Raw genomic sequence first — 20,227 nt, forward strand, 5'->3', positions numbered from 1 at the left:
AAAATCGACAAAATTGAAAGGTCATGACTTTTGTGAAACTTTTGTGAAAGGTTTGGCCATTTTACAACATTTGGCCTTAATTGTATAACTTAAAATGTTATTTTCTAATGTGAACTATACATGCTTCATTATTAGAACACATGTTTTGAAATTAGGGGCGAACGTTCAGTCAATTCAGTTAACTTAAAAACCGAAAAAATCAAATCGTTCAAATGCTAAATATTAAACCTACCAAACACTAAATATTAATTGTAATTGAATCGACCGAAATAAAATAAAAAAGATTCAAAACCAAACTAGCCCCAATAAGTCGGTAATTTGACTGGTTTGGATAAAACCGACAAAAAAACAAGAAATATTTAAATGACTACTAAAAATAACAAATTGTCGGTTTATTTGGTTTATTTGGTTAACTGGATAATCTAAATATCAAATCGAACCAAAAAATTATAGTCACAATTTTAAACTTTTTAAACTAAATTGGCCGAATCCAAATTTATTATCAAGTTAACTGATCGAAGTCATTAGTTAGTTCCTTTACTTTGCTACGTGGACATTTTGCTCGCCCCTATTTTATATATGATTGATCATTTTGAACAAATTATTGTATTTGTTTGTAAGTTTGCATTGAAAATGACTTAATTGAGATTGTGTGTTCAAAGTAAGAGATGAAATGTCGAAGTAAAATCTTTTCAACGAGATTTATATAATCTTTATGTCAGGAAGTAGGAAATAGCTTAGATATAAATGATGCAACCAGATTTAGGGTTAGGGTTTAGATGGGGGTCATTTAAGTCATGATACATCAAGTCACATCATCTGGCTGTCTTGCTGGACTCTTATAGTATGAGTTATATCCATGCTTAATAACAGTAAAAAGACCGATTTACCCATATCCAAAGTTGCTATAAATAAAATAAAAACACCACCTATGTTCACCACTGCACTTGTTCTTCTTCTTCTAGGGTTTGTTCTTTCTGTCTTCTTTAAGCTTTTCTTTAGTTACATAATAGATTTTATAAGTTTTCTTAGAACTTATAAGATTTTGACTGATGATAGAAATTATAACTCCAAATTTTTAAATATCATTAGATTTGCATGTATATATAGTACTAATTTGGTATAGTTTTATTAATTTATTATAACATAACTTTTTATTATAATGTTCTCATATGTTTAAATTTTTCACCATTTTTATCCCTTGTGCAGGGTAGTAGACTACCAACTACGAAACCCTTATTCCACCAGGTATTTTTAATTTATTGTTCATTCTTTACTCCAAGCTTTCAATTTTTCATTTTATATTTCTGTAATCTATTTCTGTAAGTGTGCAATGTATTATGTCATATTATTGATGTAGGCTGCTTAATATTGATCAGTACTGAATGGCTTTATATATGTTATATTTGAACACATGAAAACAAATAATTAACTCAGATATATATAATTTCGTTATCGTCACTTGATATGTAATTTGTTGTCGTCAGAAATGTTGTACAGATGACTAGTGTTGTAAACATCCCTTACGAAGCTATGCTGAGTACTATTCGGCAACAGCTGAAATTGCCATCCCAAACATACGAATTTGACGAGTCGAAGAAGGGTCGATTTTACTGCCATGTTTACTTTGGCTACGAGCATCCGATTTCAAAGACGATGGTCAATGAAGTCTGCATTGCTCGTACCGACACTAACATTGATGATGCGAAGGAGAAAGTTTCTCAACTTGCTATAGAGTTGCTGAAAGAAAAATGTAACTTTGAAATCGAGGATTTTGGCTCTATCGAACTCCGAAAAATTAACCCGAAGACTGGGGATGAGATCGATGCCGCTTACGAGGAGCTCCGTCGGAAGCACAAAGGCCTTGTGAAGTTGTGTTTTTTGTTTGTGTTTCTGCATATATTATATAGACTATTATCTACTGTTTGTCATTGTAGTGTCTTTTATTGTGTGTTTCATTAAGTTAAGTTGAGGTGTAGTATGAATGAGTAGTAACGGTCTTTTGTCCAACTGTTAGATCAGTTGTGTTGTAGCTTAATGTTTAATTACATGTTTTTGTTGAACATGATGAATATCTAATCTAAATGTTTGGTTTAATTATTGCTTGTTAGATAAACCTAATAAGTTAAGTACTTTAAATTCTAGTTTAGAAGATTGTTTGAGAAAGCTAAATGCGGAACATACCTGAATTCATGATTGAAATTTTGAAGAAGAAGGGGGATTGATCTTTTAATTAATTGTGTTATAGTTTTTGCATATGTCTAAATGGCAAATGGGAAGCCTATTTAAACAAACTCAATAGACACATCAATTAGGGACCATACCCTTTCGTAAATAACTAATCGTGTAAATTACTAATAAGCCTATTATTAATTAGTAATTTACACCTCAGGAATTCTACACATATAAATTAATCTCCGCACTTTATTTTAGATGACTTTGACCCTAAATTAGATTATAACATCTCAATTGGGTCCTTTAAACTTTATAACAACAATATGTATATGATTATTAATTATAATACATGTACGTCTACATGTTTATATGTATCTATAAGTACGTATGCATATTATTACAATCCAAAATCTAACAATCTCCCACTTGGATTGCATAAATATGTATTCATACTATAGAATCCCTCAATCATATACACATCGTTATAATAATATAATGTGCACAATAATAAACAAATATGTCATCTAAACCAATTACGTCCATTAGTTTTATTAACACAAGGACCAAAGAGGCAGTCGTTGTCTTGATTGCAACTAAACCCACAATAATCTCGTGTATCAACTTAACTAAATGACATTGATCAAGTGTGGATGTGTAGCATGGAAATTATATATGATACAATACATATATCTATTTTCAATTGGTCCTACCTTAACCAAATGAGATCAAAATTCAGAGTGAACTATAGAAACTATAAAATCAAATAGTTTATTATGAAGACTAAATAATGTCATGACATCAAATACTGTATAAATCATAAAATACAAAACAAACTCCCACAAAATCAAATACTATCAAATGTGACAACACCCATACGTGCAATATGCTCATGAAAAGCTGTAGGGGCTAATGCTTTAGTGAGCGTATCCGCAAGCATGGAGTTTTTTCCTATAAACTGAATATCAATATAACCACTCTGAACTCTTTCCTTCACAACAAGAAACTTAATGTCTATATGTTTAGATTTAGAAGAACTCCTGTTGTTATTTGAATACAGGACTGTTGCTCTATTGTCACAATGCAGCTTGAGTGGTCTTTCGACACCGTTGACCACTCGCTGTCCTGTAATGAAGTTACGCAGCCATATAGCATGATTGGATGCTTCGTAACAAGCAACAAATTCAGCTTCCATAGTTGAAGATGTAACAAGTTTCTGCTTGGCACTTTTCCAAGAAATAGCTCCACCGGCTAATGAAAATACATAACCAGATGTTGATTTCCGACTATCTTGGCATCCAGCAAAATCAGAATCAGAAAACCCAATGATCTCAAGTTTATCCGATTTCGCATACGTGAGCATATAATCCTTAGTATTTTGTAAATATCTGAAAACTCTTTTGGCTGCAACCCAATGTTCTCTTCCCGGATTGCTTTGGTATCTACCAAGCATTCCAACAATGAACGCGAGATCAGGACGAGTACAGACATGCGCGTACATCAAACTCCCTACCGCTGATGCATAAGGAATACCTTCCATAAACTTGGACTCTAATTCATTTCTCGGACACTGTTTGAGACTGAACTTATCTCCTTTGGATACAGGGGTATCATGTGGTCTGCAGTTTTGCATGCCAAAACGTTGTAGAACTTTTTCAATATATCTCTTTTGTGATAATCCTAAAATTCCTCGTGAACGGTCACGGTGAATTTGGATCCCCAATACAAAAGAAGCCTCGCCAAGATCTTTCATTTCAAAATGCTTCGAAAGAAATTTTTTGGTTTCACGAAGAAGTTCTATATCACTACTTGCAAGCAAAATGTCATCCACATATAACACCAAAAAAATAAATCTACTCCCACTGAACTTATGGTACACACAATCTTCAAAAAGGTTCACTTCAAAACCAAATGATAGAACAACCTTATGAAATTTTAAGTACCATTGACGAGAAGCTTGCTTGAGCCCATAAATGGATTTCTTTAGTTTACAAACTAATTGGTTAGTTTGCTCTGTAGTAGCTAACCCTTCTGGTTGCTTCATGTAAATTGTTTCCTCAATGTCTCCATTGAGAAAAGCTGTTTTTACATCCATTTGATAAAGCTCAAGATCAAAATGTGCCACAAGTGCCATGATTATCATAAAAGAGTCTTTCGATGAAACCGGAGAGAAAGTCTCTTTATAATCAATGCCCTCTTTTTGAGTAAATCCTTTAGCGACAAGACGAGCCTTATATCTCTCTATTTTTCCTTGTGAATCTCTTTTGGTTTTAAAAATCCATTTGCAACCAATTGGTTTCACACCTTCAGGCAATAGAACAAGATCCCAAACGTCATTGTCTTTCATAGATTGTATTTCCTCACTCATAGCATATATCCATTTTAGAGAATTAGAACTTTTAATTGCTTCATGGAAGGTGAGTAGATCATCTCCCACTAAGTCAAAAGGTTCTTCATTCTCTGAGAGAAATACAAGATAATCATCCGAAATTGCACTTCTCCTTTCTCTAATGGATCTTCTTAAAGGCACCGGTTCTTCATGAATTTGAGATTGTTGAATTTGATTCTCACGATCCTCATGAACAACCTGTTGATGTTCAGGTTGCTCTTCATGAAGAGGATATTCCGTATTGTCATGTATTTGAACTTGATGTTGTTGTTGAATAATGTTAGGTATTAAAACTTGATCATTATCAGCAACAACCGTAGGAAAAAGAATATTAATCGAATACTCTTCAAATTCAAATGCATTAGTCTTATTTTCCCCTCCAAATTCAACATCCTCAAAGAACCGGGCATTCCCCGTCTCAAAAAATGTTCTTGTTTTGGGATCGTAGAACTTAAATCCCCGCGATCTCTCAGAGTATCCTACAAAATAACTACTAACAGTTCTTGCATCCAACTTCTTTTCATTTGGCCTATAAGGCCTTGCTTCTGCTGGACAACCCCAAACACGTAAATGCTTTAAGACTGGTTTCTTACATGTCCATAACTCATATGGGGTTTTGTTTGTAGCTTTTGTAGGAACTCTATTAAGGATGTAAGTTGTGGTCTTTATTGCATCTCCCCATAATGAGTGAGGTAAGGTTGTACGAGAAATCATACTTCTTACCATATCCTTAAGGGTTCTATTCCGTCTCTCTGCTACACCATTCATGTTTGGACTACCTGGCATGGTGTATTGAGGGACAATCCCGCACTCATCGAGGAAACGAGCAAATGGACCTGGACGTTGTTCACCTGATCCATCATTCCTACCATAGTATTCGCCACCACGATCAGATCTAATGGCCTTAATAGTCTTACCAAGTTGATTTTCAACTTCAGCCTTGAAAGACTTAAAAACGTCCAGAGCCTGTGACTTCTCATGAATTAAGTATAGGTAACCATATCGAGAGTAGTCATCAATGAATGTGACAAAGTATTGTTGACCATTCCATGAAGCTGTAGGAAATGGCCCACAAATATCCGTATGTATCAGTTCTAAGACATGTTTAACTCTCTCAGCTCCTATTCTTTTCTTGTTTGTAATTTTACCTTTGATACACTCAACACAATTTATTATTTGATTCATCAAGTTTTTCAAGAATTCCTTCTGACACAAGCCTATCAATTCTCTTTTTAGAAATATGACCTAAACGCTTATGCCATAATATGAAAGAGTTCTCATTTGAGAATTTGCGTTTAGTGCCTTTGGTTTCAACATTATGGGACTCATTATACGAATTTATCGTATCAAGTAAATAAAGGTTGTCGTGATTAGATAGAGTACTAGTTCCAACAAGCATAGAATTAAAATAAACATTACACATTCCATTTCCAGATGAACAAAAAAATCCTTCTTTGTCCAAAACAGTAACTGGAATTAAATTATGTCTAAATGACGGTATAATAAATGTGTTATTTAATTCTAAATAAAAACCAGTACTTAACAACAACCGAAAAGTCCTTATGCCTAAAACTTCAACCGGATTTCCAGTGCCCATATAGATGTATTTCTCATCATCACTAGGACTTCAGTAGTTCAGGCAACCCTGCATAGATATACTTATGTGAGTTGTAGCACCAGAATCCAACCACCAAGTATATCTTGGTACTGAAACCAAATTAACCTCAGTACAAACAAGAGCGAAAGACGTACCTTTCTTCACACGCCAAGTGTGGTATTTAGCACAATCTTTCTTCATATGAGAAGGGTCTTTACAAAAGAAGCATTTATTTTCTTGATGTCCAACGGACGGTCCCTTTTGCTTCTTTTGTGGTCCAGACACCGCAGTCTCTTTTCCTTTTCTCTTTTTGCCACGACTAGAGGAGGTTGATACAAAATGAGCACTTTCAGTCTTATATTGTTTTATCCTCTCTTCCTCTTGCACCAAGTGAGAGATGAGCTCATTAAATGTCCATTTATCCTTTTGACAATTATAGCTCACCTCAAACTGTCCAAATTGGGGAGAAAGTGATATCAACACTAAATGAACGAGCAAATCTTCTGAAATCTCGATTTTTAGTGTCTTTAATTTTCCTGAAAGATGAAACATTTCCAAGATATACTCTCTTATGCTTCCGTTACCCTTATACCTCATAGATACAAGCTTTCTTAAAGATGCACTTGTATCTGCCTTATCGCTTTTAGCAAAACGCTCTTCAAGGGTATCAAGAAACTTTTTAGCATCAATTTCTTCAGACATGGTGTCCAGAAAAGTCTCTGGGATGGTAATTTTCATAATCATTAGACTTACGCGGTTAGAGCGATCCCACCTCTCAAATTTCTTCAGTTCATCAGAAGAACTTAGATCCATAAGAGGTGTAGGACATGGCTCTCTCAATGCGAGGTCTAAATCCATGCATCCCAATACCATAGTCACTTATTTTTTTAAGTTTTAAAATTGCTACCACTAAGCATCGGAATGCTATTAATTGTGGCAGTAAGCGAAGAAGCATTAACAAAATCAGCTGTAAAGAGAACAATGTATAAACAAAATAATGAGCTCACACATAAAAAAAAAGTAATAACAAATAGTGATTAAATATATCAATAATAATAACAACCCATTTCAAGATAATCATTGTGACACCAATTCTAATCTTTGGATAGAGAATAAATTCATAGTTGATTTTCTTGGTGTAGTAATCCAGTAAAAAATAGTAATATCCAGTCAAATATTTAGTCTTCCTTTGGACCGATTAAATATTCACAACGGACACCTAATAGCTATTTTACTCATAACTACATGTATATGTAAATTTCTGCAAAATAATAATTTTTCTTTGGAAAAATATATTATTCACATGAAAAATACATATACTACCACTTAATAATTCACAATAGAAAATAATTGAACAGCGGAAATCACTTTGGTGACTATACTATTGAAATAAATTCAAGTGAAAAATTAAGTTTATAAATAATTTAAAGTTATTGTAATTAATCACCAAATTCTTAAAATATGATACTATAGTCCATAATATTACTAATATAGTAATATATAAATATACCATGGATAAAGGATGAGTCTGAATTAAAAAAATTAATTTGGACTAAACTGTAATTATTTCGGATTTAGTTAAAAAAAAAAATTAAAGGGCAGTATAATAACATAACAGAAGTCAAAGCATCAAACTGAACTTTTAACGATAAAACAGTGCTGCAAACTATAATGCGTTGTTACTCCGAATAATATAATAAAACTTAAGGACCAAATAAACCTTTATCCATAAAATTAAAATCTTAATAAATGAATGCGTGTGTCCCCTGATATATATCCCTTCTTGGTCATATTGCGCGTGTCACATACACGCTTCCCTTGTCAAGGGGTGCATATTGTGTAGGCAATTTGTTTTTTATTTTATTTTATAACTATTTTATTTTATAACCATAAACCTCATATCGGTTTGCATAGGATGGACACAACTTTTCGCATAGGGCAAGCAGTGCAAATATACAACTTCTATCCGAATTTTTAAATTTTATCCGAAAAATCTTAACAATGCAAGTTACCCAAATGACTCAGAAGATCTTAAAAAACTTTAATTGAATTAAAGTCACAAATGTACGGTAAATATAATTTGAACCAAATCATGTAAAAACGTACCAAATTCACAACAATAAATCTTAATGTTAATGAATTTAAACAAAAATTCAATTTAATTTAATTTTCATAATTTTATCAATTAAATGAAAATCAAATTGTTGGATCATTTATAAAATCATGAATTCATATAATGATTATATAAATATAAATTATCAATAAAATGCATATATATATAATCACTAATCAAGAACACAAACAATTCTAAACAAGATTGGCTCCGATACCAATTGTTAGATAAACTTAATAAGTTAAGTACTTTAAGTTCTTGTTTAGAAGATTGTTTGAGAAAACTAAATGCGGAACATACCTGAATCCATGATTGAAATCTTGAAGAAGAATAAGAGTAGGGGGATTGATCTTCTAATTGATTGTGTTATAGTTTTTGCATATGTTTAAATGGCAAATGAGAAACCTATTTAAACAAACCCAATAGACACATCAATTAGGGACCACACCTTTTCGTAAATAACTAATCGTGTAAATTACTAATAAGCGCATTATTAATTAGTAATTTACACCTCAGGAATTCTACACATATAAATTAATCCCCGCACTTTATTTTAGATGACTTTGACCCTAAATTAGATTATAACATCTCAATTGGGTCCTCTAAACTTTATGACAACAATATGTATATGATTATTAACTATAATACATGTACGTCTACATGTTTATATGTATCTATAAGTACGTATGCATATTATTACAATCCAAAATCTAACATTGCTTGCCAGCTTAATCTTCTGCTTGTATTAGCACCATGCTATGTACTCTGAGATATGGTTGCAAATGTCATTTTCACTTATTCAGGTCGTGCATCATTTCCTTGCTCCTGACACTACTAGAAAACAGAGAATTACTGACATAAATTTTTTGATTTAACGACGGATTTTAGCCTTTTACCAACGGAAAACTTAATTTACCAACGGATTTCAGCCTTTAGTGACGGAAAAATCCGTTGCTAAAATGCAGTTTTATAGTAGTGTGGTCTGATGAGTGGATTGCTTACCAAATTTCTTTTTGCAAAATAATCCTCGTCGTAGGAAATTCTATTTCTTAGGCTAAGTTCTCTTTTTAATTGACATTTTTTTTCATTGGACTTATTTGGTTTCTTGAGTTTTAGCTTAAGCGTTTTAAGCTTTATTTCTCTTTATTGGGTTTATCCTTGTTGGTTTGTAATCGAATTTTGTTTTTTTATATATTTTATGACCCGGTAGCCAAAAAAAATGATGCATACGCTAAAATGGTATCAACCTAATTGAGATGTTCAGGTGCATTTTCAGATTTTTCGACTACAAATTTTTCCTTAAAAATAGTAGAGATGGTAAGGGTTTCAAAATCAGTGGTTTTGCTTTGAAACCGTCAGATTTACGGTTCCTCTTAATATGGAACCAACCCAAAAAGTTTATTAATTTTATCGATTTTAAAAGCATATACCAAACAGATTAATTCACGTTATATAGCCAATGACAATCTTATCAAGTAGGACATTTCAAAATAAGTGTTGGAAGATAAAAAAAATGATTGAAAATAAGTGCAGAAACAAATATAAACATGTCTTCCATTCATGACTGACATATGACTCGATTTAAACTAACATTGTGAGCAAAAAGAAAATACTCCTAAATAAATATCTAAGTTTAGAGTTTTCTAACATATAACAAGCAAAAGTGGAATTTATTCCAATTATTATATGCACAAAGTCTAAACTAAATGTAAAAGTGTGATTGATTTTATTATTATTTACTGTCTTCAATACTTATACAACTACTAATTATATATATTTCATGGCAGTTTTAGAATTTCTATGTATTTGATTAGTTTTAAACTAAATTAATGTGATTATCTGATTAATCTTGTTAATATTAAATTTAGACATACATTCAAAATTTGGTCAAAACATTCATGAAAATTGTTTCTCTGGTTTCCATGAGTTTGTTGTTCCAAATAAAAATTAATTCAGAGTCCTAACAAAACAGGAAATACCAAAAACGTTGTTGTGCTGAAGTTTTGGCATCGGGGCTTATGATGTCATTGGTGATGTGGCAACATGGGTCCATTACTGACGTGGCAGCAGCGTGCTGACTAGAAAAGCTCCAGAAAAGTTACATAAAAATATTCTACAATTAATCATATAACCACCAGTTCAAACGGGGAGTGATTTCAAGTTTGGATGAATCCGAAAACACAAAAACAAAGTTCGAGACTAGAATCGAAGATCTAGAAGTGCTAAATCATGGCGTCAATTGGATTGGCGGCTGTGCCAGTTAGGGCGGCTGTAGTGACACATTGATGTGGTGGCAGCGCCACAACCCCTCTAGTTCATCAAGGTTCGAATTTTCCGTTTAATTCTTTTTTTATGTTTGCTTCGTTTGGATTTTGGCACGTGACCGGGGTTCTTCTTGTTTGGTTTTGTTGAGGAGAGGAGGCTCAATCCATAAAATGAGTATTATTGATGTACTCTGTTCAATATTTATTCCGTGAATGGGTTTATATATGTTAATGTGTTTTAACTCAGGCCACTTAGGCATCACCAATTCAAAATTCATTTTCAATTTCAATTTACACACTTTTGAGTTTTTTACAGTGTTTTTACTCAAACATAGTACCCCATTTTCACAGCAACAGAATATTCTCTATATATTCTTTTTTATATTCAATATTACTATGTTTAACCATTTATCATTTCACATTTATATTTATATTTTAAATACATACATCCTCATCTATTAATTTATTTAATAATGTTTAAATAATATTAAATTAAATATTATTTTTTTATAAATACTATTTAATCTTCATTATAAAAAATAAACCAAACAATAATTAAAATTGAAATAATAATATTAAAATTAAAGTAATACATTACATTTAAATATTAATAATAAAATAACACATTACATTCAAATATTAATAATAAAATTACAATTGAAACAATCTTCTTTATGCCGCCACATTAGTATATTTTTTCCATAAATGATCAATCAAGTCATTACGAGGTGCAAGGTGTGCATTTATATTCTTGTTTAATGTAATGTAATTTTTATGTTTAATATAACATGATTTATATTTAATAAAAAAAATATGTTGTTTAAATATTATATATTTACTTTAAATAATTTAATTTATTTATTTTATTTTTATCAATAAAAATAATTTGGATTAAATTAAAAATTTAATTAATATTTAATAAAAACTTGGATCAAAATAAATATTTGTAAAGTTAGCTATATAAATTATAATTAAAAAATAAATATTCAATTAATCAAAAAATGAGTTTGTACGAATAGTGCATACTAAAAATGAGCTATTCATAAACAAAGAAATGAGGTGGAAAGTAGATACGGGTTGTAGTTAAAAAAAATACTCAAAAATAACTATGGATTGGAGATGGTTTTGTATCTACTTTGAAATTTAAGACACACTTTTCCATTCAACCCATATTTATTTGTCAATCTAAAGCGAAGTTTTATAGATTAAAATAAAATCTAAAACAAAGTTTATGAATAATAAATACTTATATATAAGTTTACACTATTCACATAAATTTTTATTTTACTTAATCAATTTTTTATATTTTTATTACAATTTCATATTTAATTATATAAATATTTTAATTTAATTTAATTTTTTATTAAATATTAATTAAAATTTTAATAATTTAATGAGAAAATATTTTTATTAATGTTAAAATAATAGATAAAAAAATTTATTTTATAAACTATACATGCATTACTTCAATGCCACATGGCTATCTATCTGAACTCCTAGTGTCCATATATATACCTGTAAAAGACCGACTTACCCCTGTATAAAGTTGCTATAAATAAAACACAATTCACAATATCACTTGTTGCCTTGTTCTTTCTGTTTTCGGTTTGTTCTTTCTTCCTTCTTTAAGCTTTTGTTTTTATGGTTTTTTGGTTTCTATTTTTGTTGGTTTGTGTTCTTAATTAATTGATGTAAATAAGCTTATATAATCTTTTTTTTTATGAATAACCATATATAATCTAATTACTTGCCTTTTCCTTAATATCTTTTAGCTCTTTCTTTGAATTTTTATGATCACTTCAAATACTGTTTATGCTATTTAAAAGAAATATATTGTTTATGCATGCAACTTGTTGGACTGTTCCAGTGTTTGAAATTAAAGCTAATTTTAATTTTCAGTTCAATTAATTACAGTAGTTTAGTATGTGATGTAAATTTATTAAATTGGAATTTTACTTAGTTTATTAAGGCACAATTATTAATTATAGCATAATTTTCATATGTTTAATGTTTTTATTATTTTTATGCCTTCTGCAGGACATCAAGTACTGTATTATTTTGCTACTCTGCATTTCAATCTTGGCTCACCCAGGTATTTTTAATTAAATGTTCATTCTTTAGTACTCTTGGCTTTCAATTTTCATTTTAAATTGATCTTAATTATTCAACTTTAGTTATAAACAATCGCGGGTTCTTGAATTTGATTTAGGGTTTCACCTTGATAAATGTACGTTGTGTTCATGTATGCTGGAGTTAGTTTTGTTTTACCGCGAGTAAATTAATAACTGGGGTGAAATGTTTTTTCGACGGAAATGTTGTGCAGATGACTACTGCTATAAAAATTCCGTCCGAAGCTATCCTGAGTACTATTCTGCAACAGCTTAAATTACCGTCTCAAAAATATGAATTTGACGTGACGACGAAGGTCTGCCATGTTTACTTTAGTTACGAGCATCCGATTTCAAAGACGATGGTCAATGAAGTTTGCGTTGCGCGTGTTGACACTACCGACTTTGAGGATGCAAAGGAGAGAGTTTCTGGACTCGCTATAGAGTTTCTGAGAGCAAATTATGGTATGGAAATCATAGATTATAGCTCTATCGAAATCCGAAAGATGAACAATGTTCTTGATGTTCTCTCTAGGAAGAACAAAGCCATCAAGAAGGAATGTAAGCGGCTTGCCCGCGCTATAAAGATTATGGAACGCATGCTTTGAATAACTGCTTGTCCTCGATCCCTTGAGAAGTTACTTAGTATCTTATGTGTATAAAACCTAAATATATAGATATGTTATGTATATATATTATGTCTGATGTCTGCTTAGAGGATTAGATGTGTCTTTGTTAGTGTCTTAAGTGGGTATGTGAAGTTAGTTAAGTTGTAATCTAACTGTTGATCGTTTGAATTAATGTGTTATAGCCTAATGTTTAATTACATGTTTTTGTTGAACAGACTGAACTTGTTATTTTCCATCAATATTATTTCATTCAGCAAGTATGATTTAAAATTTTAAAGATATGATATCATTCTTTTACCGGTCTAATCACTCAAAAATCTTTCACCTTTCAATTTTTTTTCAATTCCATCCCGACGTTGAAAATTTGTCAATTTTACTCACTTTTGAATTTTCCGTTTTCAATTGTACCCCAATATTTTAATTTTTGTTAATTTTTTTATTTTTATTTTTAAAAACTAACTAAAAATCATAATCAAATTAACACTAATTTAAATTTTTAATCAATTTAACTAAATTTAAATAAATTTTAAAAATATACAATCAATATATGCGAGACATGGAGAATGTTTTAAATAAATTTCCAAACGCAAAAGACGTTAATTTAATTTTTCAAGGTACAATTGAAACACAAAAACGCAAAATAGGGTAAAATTGACAAATTTTCAACGTCAGGTATGATTAAAAAGGGGCTAAAAGGTCGGAGTTTTTTAAGACATTAGGCCTTCTTTTACCTCTTTGATTTGAATGATTTTTTAATCTAAAAAGGTTAAATTATTACAATCTTTATCAATTCAAACTCTTTTTTGAGTTAAGCATACTATTATTAAATCAAATTTAAGGAAGTTATATTAGTAAGATCCGGAAAAGTGTATTTTTGTAATGATTGGATATGAAATATGCATTTTGTGCTAATACGGGTTTGATTCGCAAATCATTTTATCTATATTAATTAAAGATCAACCGATAAAGATTCTCTTTCGTTTAAGGTGGTTTTTTTTGTAGCTGGGGCATGAATTTCTGGTACGATATGATTCGGTTAACTTTAACTTCTCTCGCATAACTTTAACTTCTCTCGCACTTATGGAAAGGCATTTATACAGGATGTGTTAAAAAAGATGTTGTTTGGGTGACTTATAAATCGAATCTTCAACTGAATATAGGGGATGGATTATAGATGCGTTTTTGTTAGGACCAGTTGATAAGGATCGTGTCACAGGGTGATGGCCTTCTTTTGAACGTTGTCGATTTTAGAGATTTTTAATGCATAAAACGACAACGATTCATATTAGACATGTTTGGGGTGTTTTGTTAATTTGAATCAAAATAAGTAATATTTAAAATTGTGTGTCAAATTTAAGGGGCGAAGTGTTCCTTTGTTGGGTTAAATCTTCTTCAACAAGTCGTTTAGTGTATATGTCAGGAAATAGGAGGGTCAGGTGAGGAAGTAGGGGTCAGGTCAGAAAATTGGAGTTACAGCAGCTCATGTTACATCAAAGGAAAATAGTTTAAACATATCCCTAATATTTATAAAGGGATATTAGTTGGCCCCTCATAAATCTAAATTTTTGGTTTCCAATAAACACCTAATATTTTAAAGTTGATTCACTTATACCCTATGAGTGAAATGCGGTCAATAAATTTAAAAAAGGCTTAATACATCATTTGACCCCTAAACTATACCATTTTATTCTCTGCGACCTCTAAACTAATTTCGTATTCTTTTGGACCTCTTAACTCTTTTTTTTGTTCTATTTAACCCCTCATACGGAATGTGCACACCACGCGCGATGACGTGGATAAAATTGCTGACATGGCTTTGCTGACATGGGGTTAAATAGAATAAAAAAGTAGTTAAGAGGTCCAATAGAACACTAAAATAGTTTAGAGGTCATAGGAAATAAAAAGGTAAGGTTAGAGGTCAAAAAATATATTAAGTCTAAATATTTTTTTTTAATCTAAAATAAAAAATGATGTACTTTACATATTATTTGAAAAAATCATTTAAGGCTTTAAAAGTCATGAAATTTAGCGTGTTTTCCAATTTTAACACAAATTTTAAAAATTCAGAATTGATTTGAAAAGTTTGAAATTGCAAAAAATTAAAAGCTGGTGTATTAAAATTTTTATAATTGGAAATTCGTGAAATATACTAAAAATTATAATTTTTTAAAAAAATCAGTCTTTTTTTTAATATTATCACAGTATAGTAAATTTATATATTTTATAATATCGTTAAAAAGACAAAACTTCTTTTATCATTATTGAAATGTAAACAAATATATACATGTACAAGAAGTTATATTATGTAATTATTTGACTAAATTTCAATATTTTTTTATTTTTCTAGAAGATTAAATGGATAAAAGTTAAATAATTGTATTTTTGAGAAGGTTAATGGGTAAAAATTAAAAGTTTGAAGGTGCAATAGGAAAATAAAATAAGTTCAGGGGTCAAATAGAATAAAATAGTGTAGTTCGGGGGTTCAATAGAACAAGTTATGCATTTTAATTATTCTTCACGCGCTTCAACGCGTTTGAAAACACGCGTTTTTGCCACGTTGGATGAAAAAGGTCAGATCGGCAAAAAAATTACAATTGACGGGTTAAATAGAACAAAAAATAAAGTTAAGAGGTCCAATAGAATATCAAATTAGTTTAAGAGTCTCAGAGAATAAAAGTGTATAGTTTAGGGGTCAAATGATGTATTAAGCCTTTAAAAAACTCTGTTAACTATTGTCAATATCGATTGTGAATTTATTTTTTGGAAACCAAAACAGAGCTTTATTAACTTAACTGAAAATGAAAAAAATACAACTCAAAAGCTTAGTCTAAAAATCTACTAGCAAAACACGCAAAGAGTTGCTATATAAATTAAACACAGAGTACTGTCAACATCTACCTTTGCACTTAATCCGTTTTGTCTAAGGTTTGTTCTTTTTCAGATTTTAGGGTTTCTATTTTTGTTTGGTTCTCAGTTGAATTTACAGCAGCTTTTTAACATAATATTATATTCCTTCTTTAAATGAATAAATAAATTTTTATCATATTTGGCTATTCACATGGTTTAAGAAATAAATAAATTTATCTTGATTTATATAAATTTTTATTAAATCATTTATATTAATTACTATAATTTTTAAGTTTAACTAAGTTTTTTATTATCACTAAGTCATTTAAATTTGTGTGTCAAATTTAAGGGGTGAAGTGGTAATTTGTTCGGTTAAATCTTCTTCAACAAGTTTTGTGTTGTATAGGTCAGGAAGTAGGGGTCAAGTGAGGAAGTAGGACTTACTGTAGCTCATGTTACATCAAAATAAAATAGTTTAAACATACCCCTAATATTTACAAAAGGATACAAGTTGGTTCCTCATAAAATTTAGATTTTCAATCTCCAATGAGCATCTAATATCTTGAAGTCGATTCACTTATACCCCTGAATGTAATGCTGTCAACAAACTAAAGAAACTCTGTTAACTCTTGTCAACGGGGATTGTGAAATGCTCACTTAAGGGTATATTTAATCTTAATTCACCACATTTTTATGCATAAATCCTCTTTCAGTTTAATAGAATTATTGATATATTATTGAAATGTAATTTCGTAACCAGCTTTCTAGTCTTCATTTACATCTGTGTGCATTTCCCCCACCCACACATCGTCATCTAGTAAGGGGCCAGTAACATTTTCTACAAAATTCGGGTTATTATTTGAAACGGTACTAAATTTTTGTTCCTTGTATCGGAATGGGACTATCTTGATAATTTGTATTTTTTTTAGTATTATAATTTCTATTACAAATTCTGGCCATTTTTCATAATGTGGCAACCGGAGCAAACTCCACGTCAAAAAACAACATTTTTACTCCAGTTGTTACGTCATAAAAAATTGTTAAATTTTTCAAAAATAATTTAAATAAAAAAATATAGAAACAATAGTACCAAATTGATATAAATTTTTCAAAAATATCATTTTAGTACAAAATAAAGAAATTGGCAATAATCCAACAAAACTCAGAGCATCAATATACCGCTTATGTAGTATATATTCTCTTTAGTCTTCATTCCATCACTGTCAATCCTCCGCCGGATCACCGCCATCCTTTCAACTCCGTCATCGACATTGCTGGCAAGAGGTAGTGGTGGAGTGGAGCTTAGGGGTGGCTCGTGGCCAGCCCGCTCGGCCACCCTCAACCTGCAAAGTGTTGAGAATTTTATCTATAATTTTGCTGTTGTCATAATTTCTTTCATTTTAGTCTTCTAAAATTATAATAAAAATCTCTTTCCACTTTAATTAAATGTTTTTATAATATGCAAATTGATCAGAAAAAAAAGATTTATATATAAAAAAACATTTGATAATATATTTTAAACAATTCAAGTTTAACAATTGTTTTATTTATAAATTGATTCAAGTAAAAAAACAAATGATAAAAATTTCGGATAAGTAAAATTCCACCCACTTCAATTAAAAATTTGATTTTGTAAGACACGGCATATCATGCTATTAAAAAGTGTAATAATATGTATCTTGGCGTATTAAATCCCAACCTTTTAAACACAGTATTTATAAAATTCTAAATTTTTGCTAGCGTAAAAATATGATGAAATGACCGGCCTTCGAAACTAGACTATATACAAAACATAAAAAGGAAAATGTTAGTATTTTTTTTTCGTAATATTATAAAAATTAGACTTAGAATGTTATATAAGTGAGGCATTAAGATTTATCTTGCCAAACATTCATATGTACTTTATTTGATAAAAAAATTAAAGAAGTTCTAATTTGTTCCCCATTATAAATATGAAGGATTTATTTTAAAAAAAATCCATTTTCAGATTCTCAAATTAAATATATTTTGTTTATCTGGTTTTTAAATTATTTTTTATTTTTATCTGATCTTTCAATTTAGTTAAAAATTATCTTCTAGTCTCTGACTGATAAAAACGATGCCGTTTAGAATAATAATTTGTATTTTCAAAAATAACAAAATAATGTTATTTTTATTATATAGGGATTTGATAATGTATTTTTGCTTAGTTGAAAGATTAAATAGTGATAAAAAAATTATTTTAAGGGTCAGATAAAATAAATATAGTTTAGGGTCTGAAAATGGGTTATTCCTACATTTAATCCATTTTTCCTACATCAAATCATACCACGTGGGCTGCCTTGTCGAGGTCTTAGTGTCCATACTTCATAACAGTCAAAAGACTGATCTATCCCTAGCAAGAGTTCTATAAATTAAAACACAGTTTACTTTCACCATCCACCTTTACACTTAATCCTTCTCTAAAAAGGTTTGTTCTTAAACATTTTCAGATTTTAGGGTTTATATTTTTGCTTGCTATTGCTTATGAATTCCAGTTGAATCTCACTAGATTTTTAACATGATGTTTTATTCGTTGTTGTACAGATGAGTATCGTTATAAAGATCCCTTACGAAGCCATGCTGAGCTCCTTCCTGGAACAGTTGAAACTGCCGTCTCAAACATACGAATTTGACGAGTCGGAGATGGCCTGCCGTGTCTGCTTCAGCTACGAGCATCCTGCATCAAAGACGATGGTCTCTGAATCTTGCGTCGCCCGTACCGACACGGCCGACATGAATGACGCGAAGGAGAAGGTTTCTGAGATGGCTATAGAGTTTCTGAAGGAAACTTATGGCTTTGAAATCTTGGATTACAGCTCTACTCAAATTCCGAGGCTTACCGGTGCTATAGCTGAACTTACCGCCTATCTCGACCATATCGAAACGAAGACTAAGATCCTTAAGAAGAAATGTGAGCGGGAGGAAGCGAAGATGGCAATTCTCGAGAAGGAAGCAAGGCTGCATGGCGTAATTCAGTAATTGCTTGAGAAGCTGATCAGTATCTTAATTATGTGTGTTTTTATCATTATAATAAATATTATGTGTTAGAGGATTGGATGTGTCTTTAGTCTGTGTTTTAATGGGTGTTTAAGTTATAATTATGTTGTAATCATAACTGTTGATCGTATGAATTGCGTTGTAGCACTATGTTTAACTACATGTTGTTGGATAATCTAATTTTAATGTTTGGTTCAAAGAGTGTTATGGAGTTTAATCTGAGTTTAGATGAACTAATGATTAAATTTGAGTGAGGAATCAGATTATCAGTGGCATTATTTTATAAAACTTGGTTTACATAAATTGATTATCAGTGACATTATTTTATAAAACTTGGTTTACATAAATTGGTACTCCTTTTGTTTTGAAATAGTTGTTGCGTTAGAGAATTTTTTTTTCTGTTTTATAATACTTGTCATTTTAAAGCATTTAACAAGTATTTATTTTTTTTATATATTTTTTTTATTAATTTATTAAAAGAATATAAAAATATAAATAAAGAGTCATGATAATTAATATTAATAAATTTAAAAAATAATAAATTTAAAAAGATAACTTAGTAAAATATTTATAAATTTAGATATATTTATTATTTTTTTAATATATGTGAAAATATAAAAATAATAAATATTTGAGAACTAGAGAGTTTTATATCCTTCACATATGAATTAAGGCATCTCTAAGGAGAGGTATCTAATCTTGTTCATCAATTTGATTGATTTTCACCTAACAGAGTTTTTACTTAATTCATTTTAATGGGAATTATCAATATTTTCTCAAAAATATTTATTTTTTTATTTTTTTTATTATTTATCTCTCTTAATATCTTTTATATTTTTATTAATTATACTAATAATTTTTTTTGTTAATTAACAAATTTATATATATTCTTATTGGTTAGGATTTTACATATAGTATTATTTAAGTGTAAAATTTTATATTGTTTAAAATTTGATATATATTAAAATAATATTTATTTGTTCAAATAACACAATTAAATAATTAAATAAATATTATATTAATTTATTTAAATTAATACAATATAACTTATATTATTATCTCGTCAAATTATTTATATAATATTCTTATA

At 29.9% G+C, this 20,227-nt stretch overlaps 2 protein-coding genes across 2 annotated transcripts; both read left to right on the forward strand.

Moving 5' to 3' along the window:
- Positions 1-12,101: 12,101 nt before the first annotated feature.
- On the forward strand, positions 12,102-13,469 carry LOC126661027 (uncharacterized). Its single transcript, XM_050354780.2, has 3 exons — positions 12,102-12,140; positions 12,573-12,627; positions 12,859-13,469. Exon 3 carries the CDS (start codon positions 12,859-12,861, stop codon positions 13,249-13,251), a length of 393 nt encoding a protein of 130 aa, XP_050210737.1. The 5' UTR covers positions 12,102-12,140; positions 12,573-12,627; the 3' UTR covers positions 13,252-13,469.
- Positions 13,470-18,466: 4,997 nt separating this feature from the next.
- Positions 18,467-19,336, forward strand: LOC126659651 (uncharacterized). The gene is made up of 2 exons (XM_050352966.2): positions 18,467-18,568; positions 18,685-19,336. Exon 2 carries the CDS (start codon positions 18,685-18,687, stop codon positions 19,117-19,119), a length of 435 nt encoding a protein of 144 aa, XP_050208923.1. The 5' UTR covers positions 18,467-18,568; the 3' UTR covers positions 19,120-19,336.
- Positions 19,337-20,227: the final 891 nt, after the last annotated feature.

Source organism: Mercurialis annua, linkage group LG8 (assembly GCF_937616625.2).
Source record: "Mercurialis annua linkage group LG8, ddMerAnnu1.2, whole genome shotgun sequence".
NCBI classification, from domain to species: Eukaryota; Viridiplantae; Streptophyta; class Magnoliopsida; order Malpighiales; family Euphorbiaceae; genus Mercurialis; species Mercurialis annua.

What these genes read in the sequence shown, in the direction of transcription:
- LOC126661027 (XM_050354780.2), top strand. Translation starts at nt 12,859, where the DNA reads ATGACTACTGCTATAAAAATTCCGTCCGAAGCTATCCTGAGTACTATT.
- LOC126659651 (XM_050352966.2), top strand. Translation starts at nt 18,685, where the DNA reads ATGAGTATCGTTATAAAGATCCCTTACGAAGCCATGCTGAGCTCCTTC.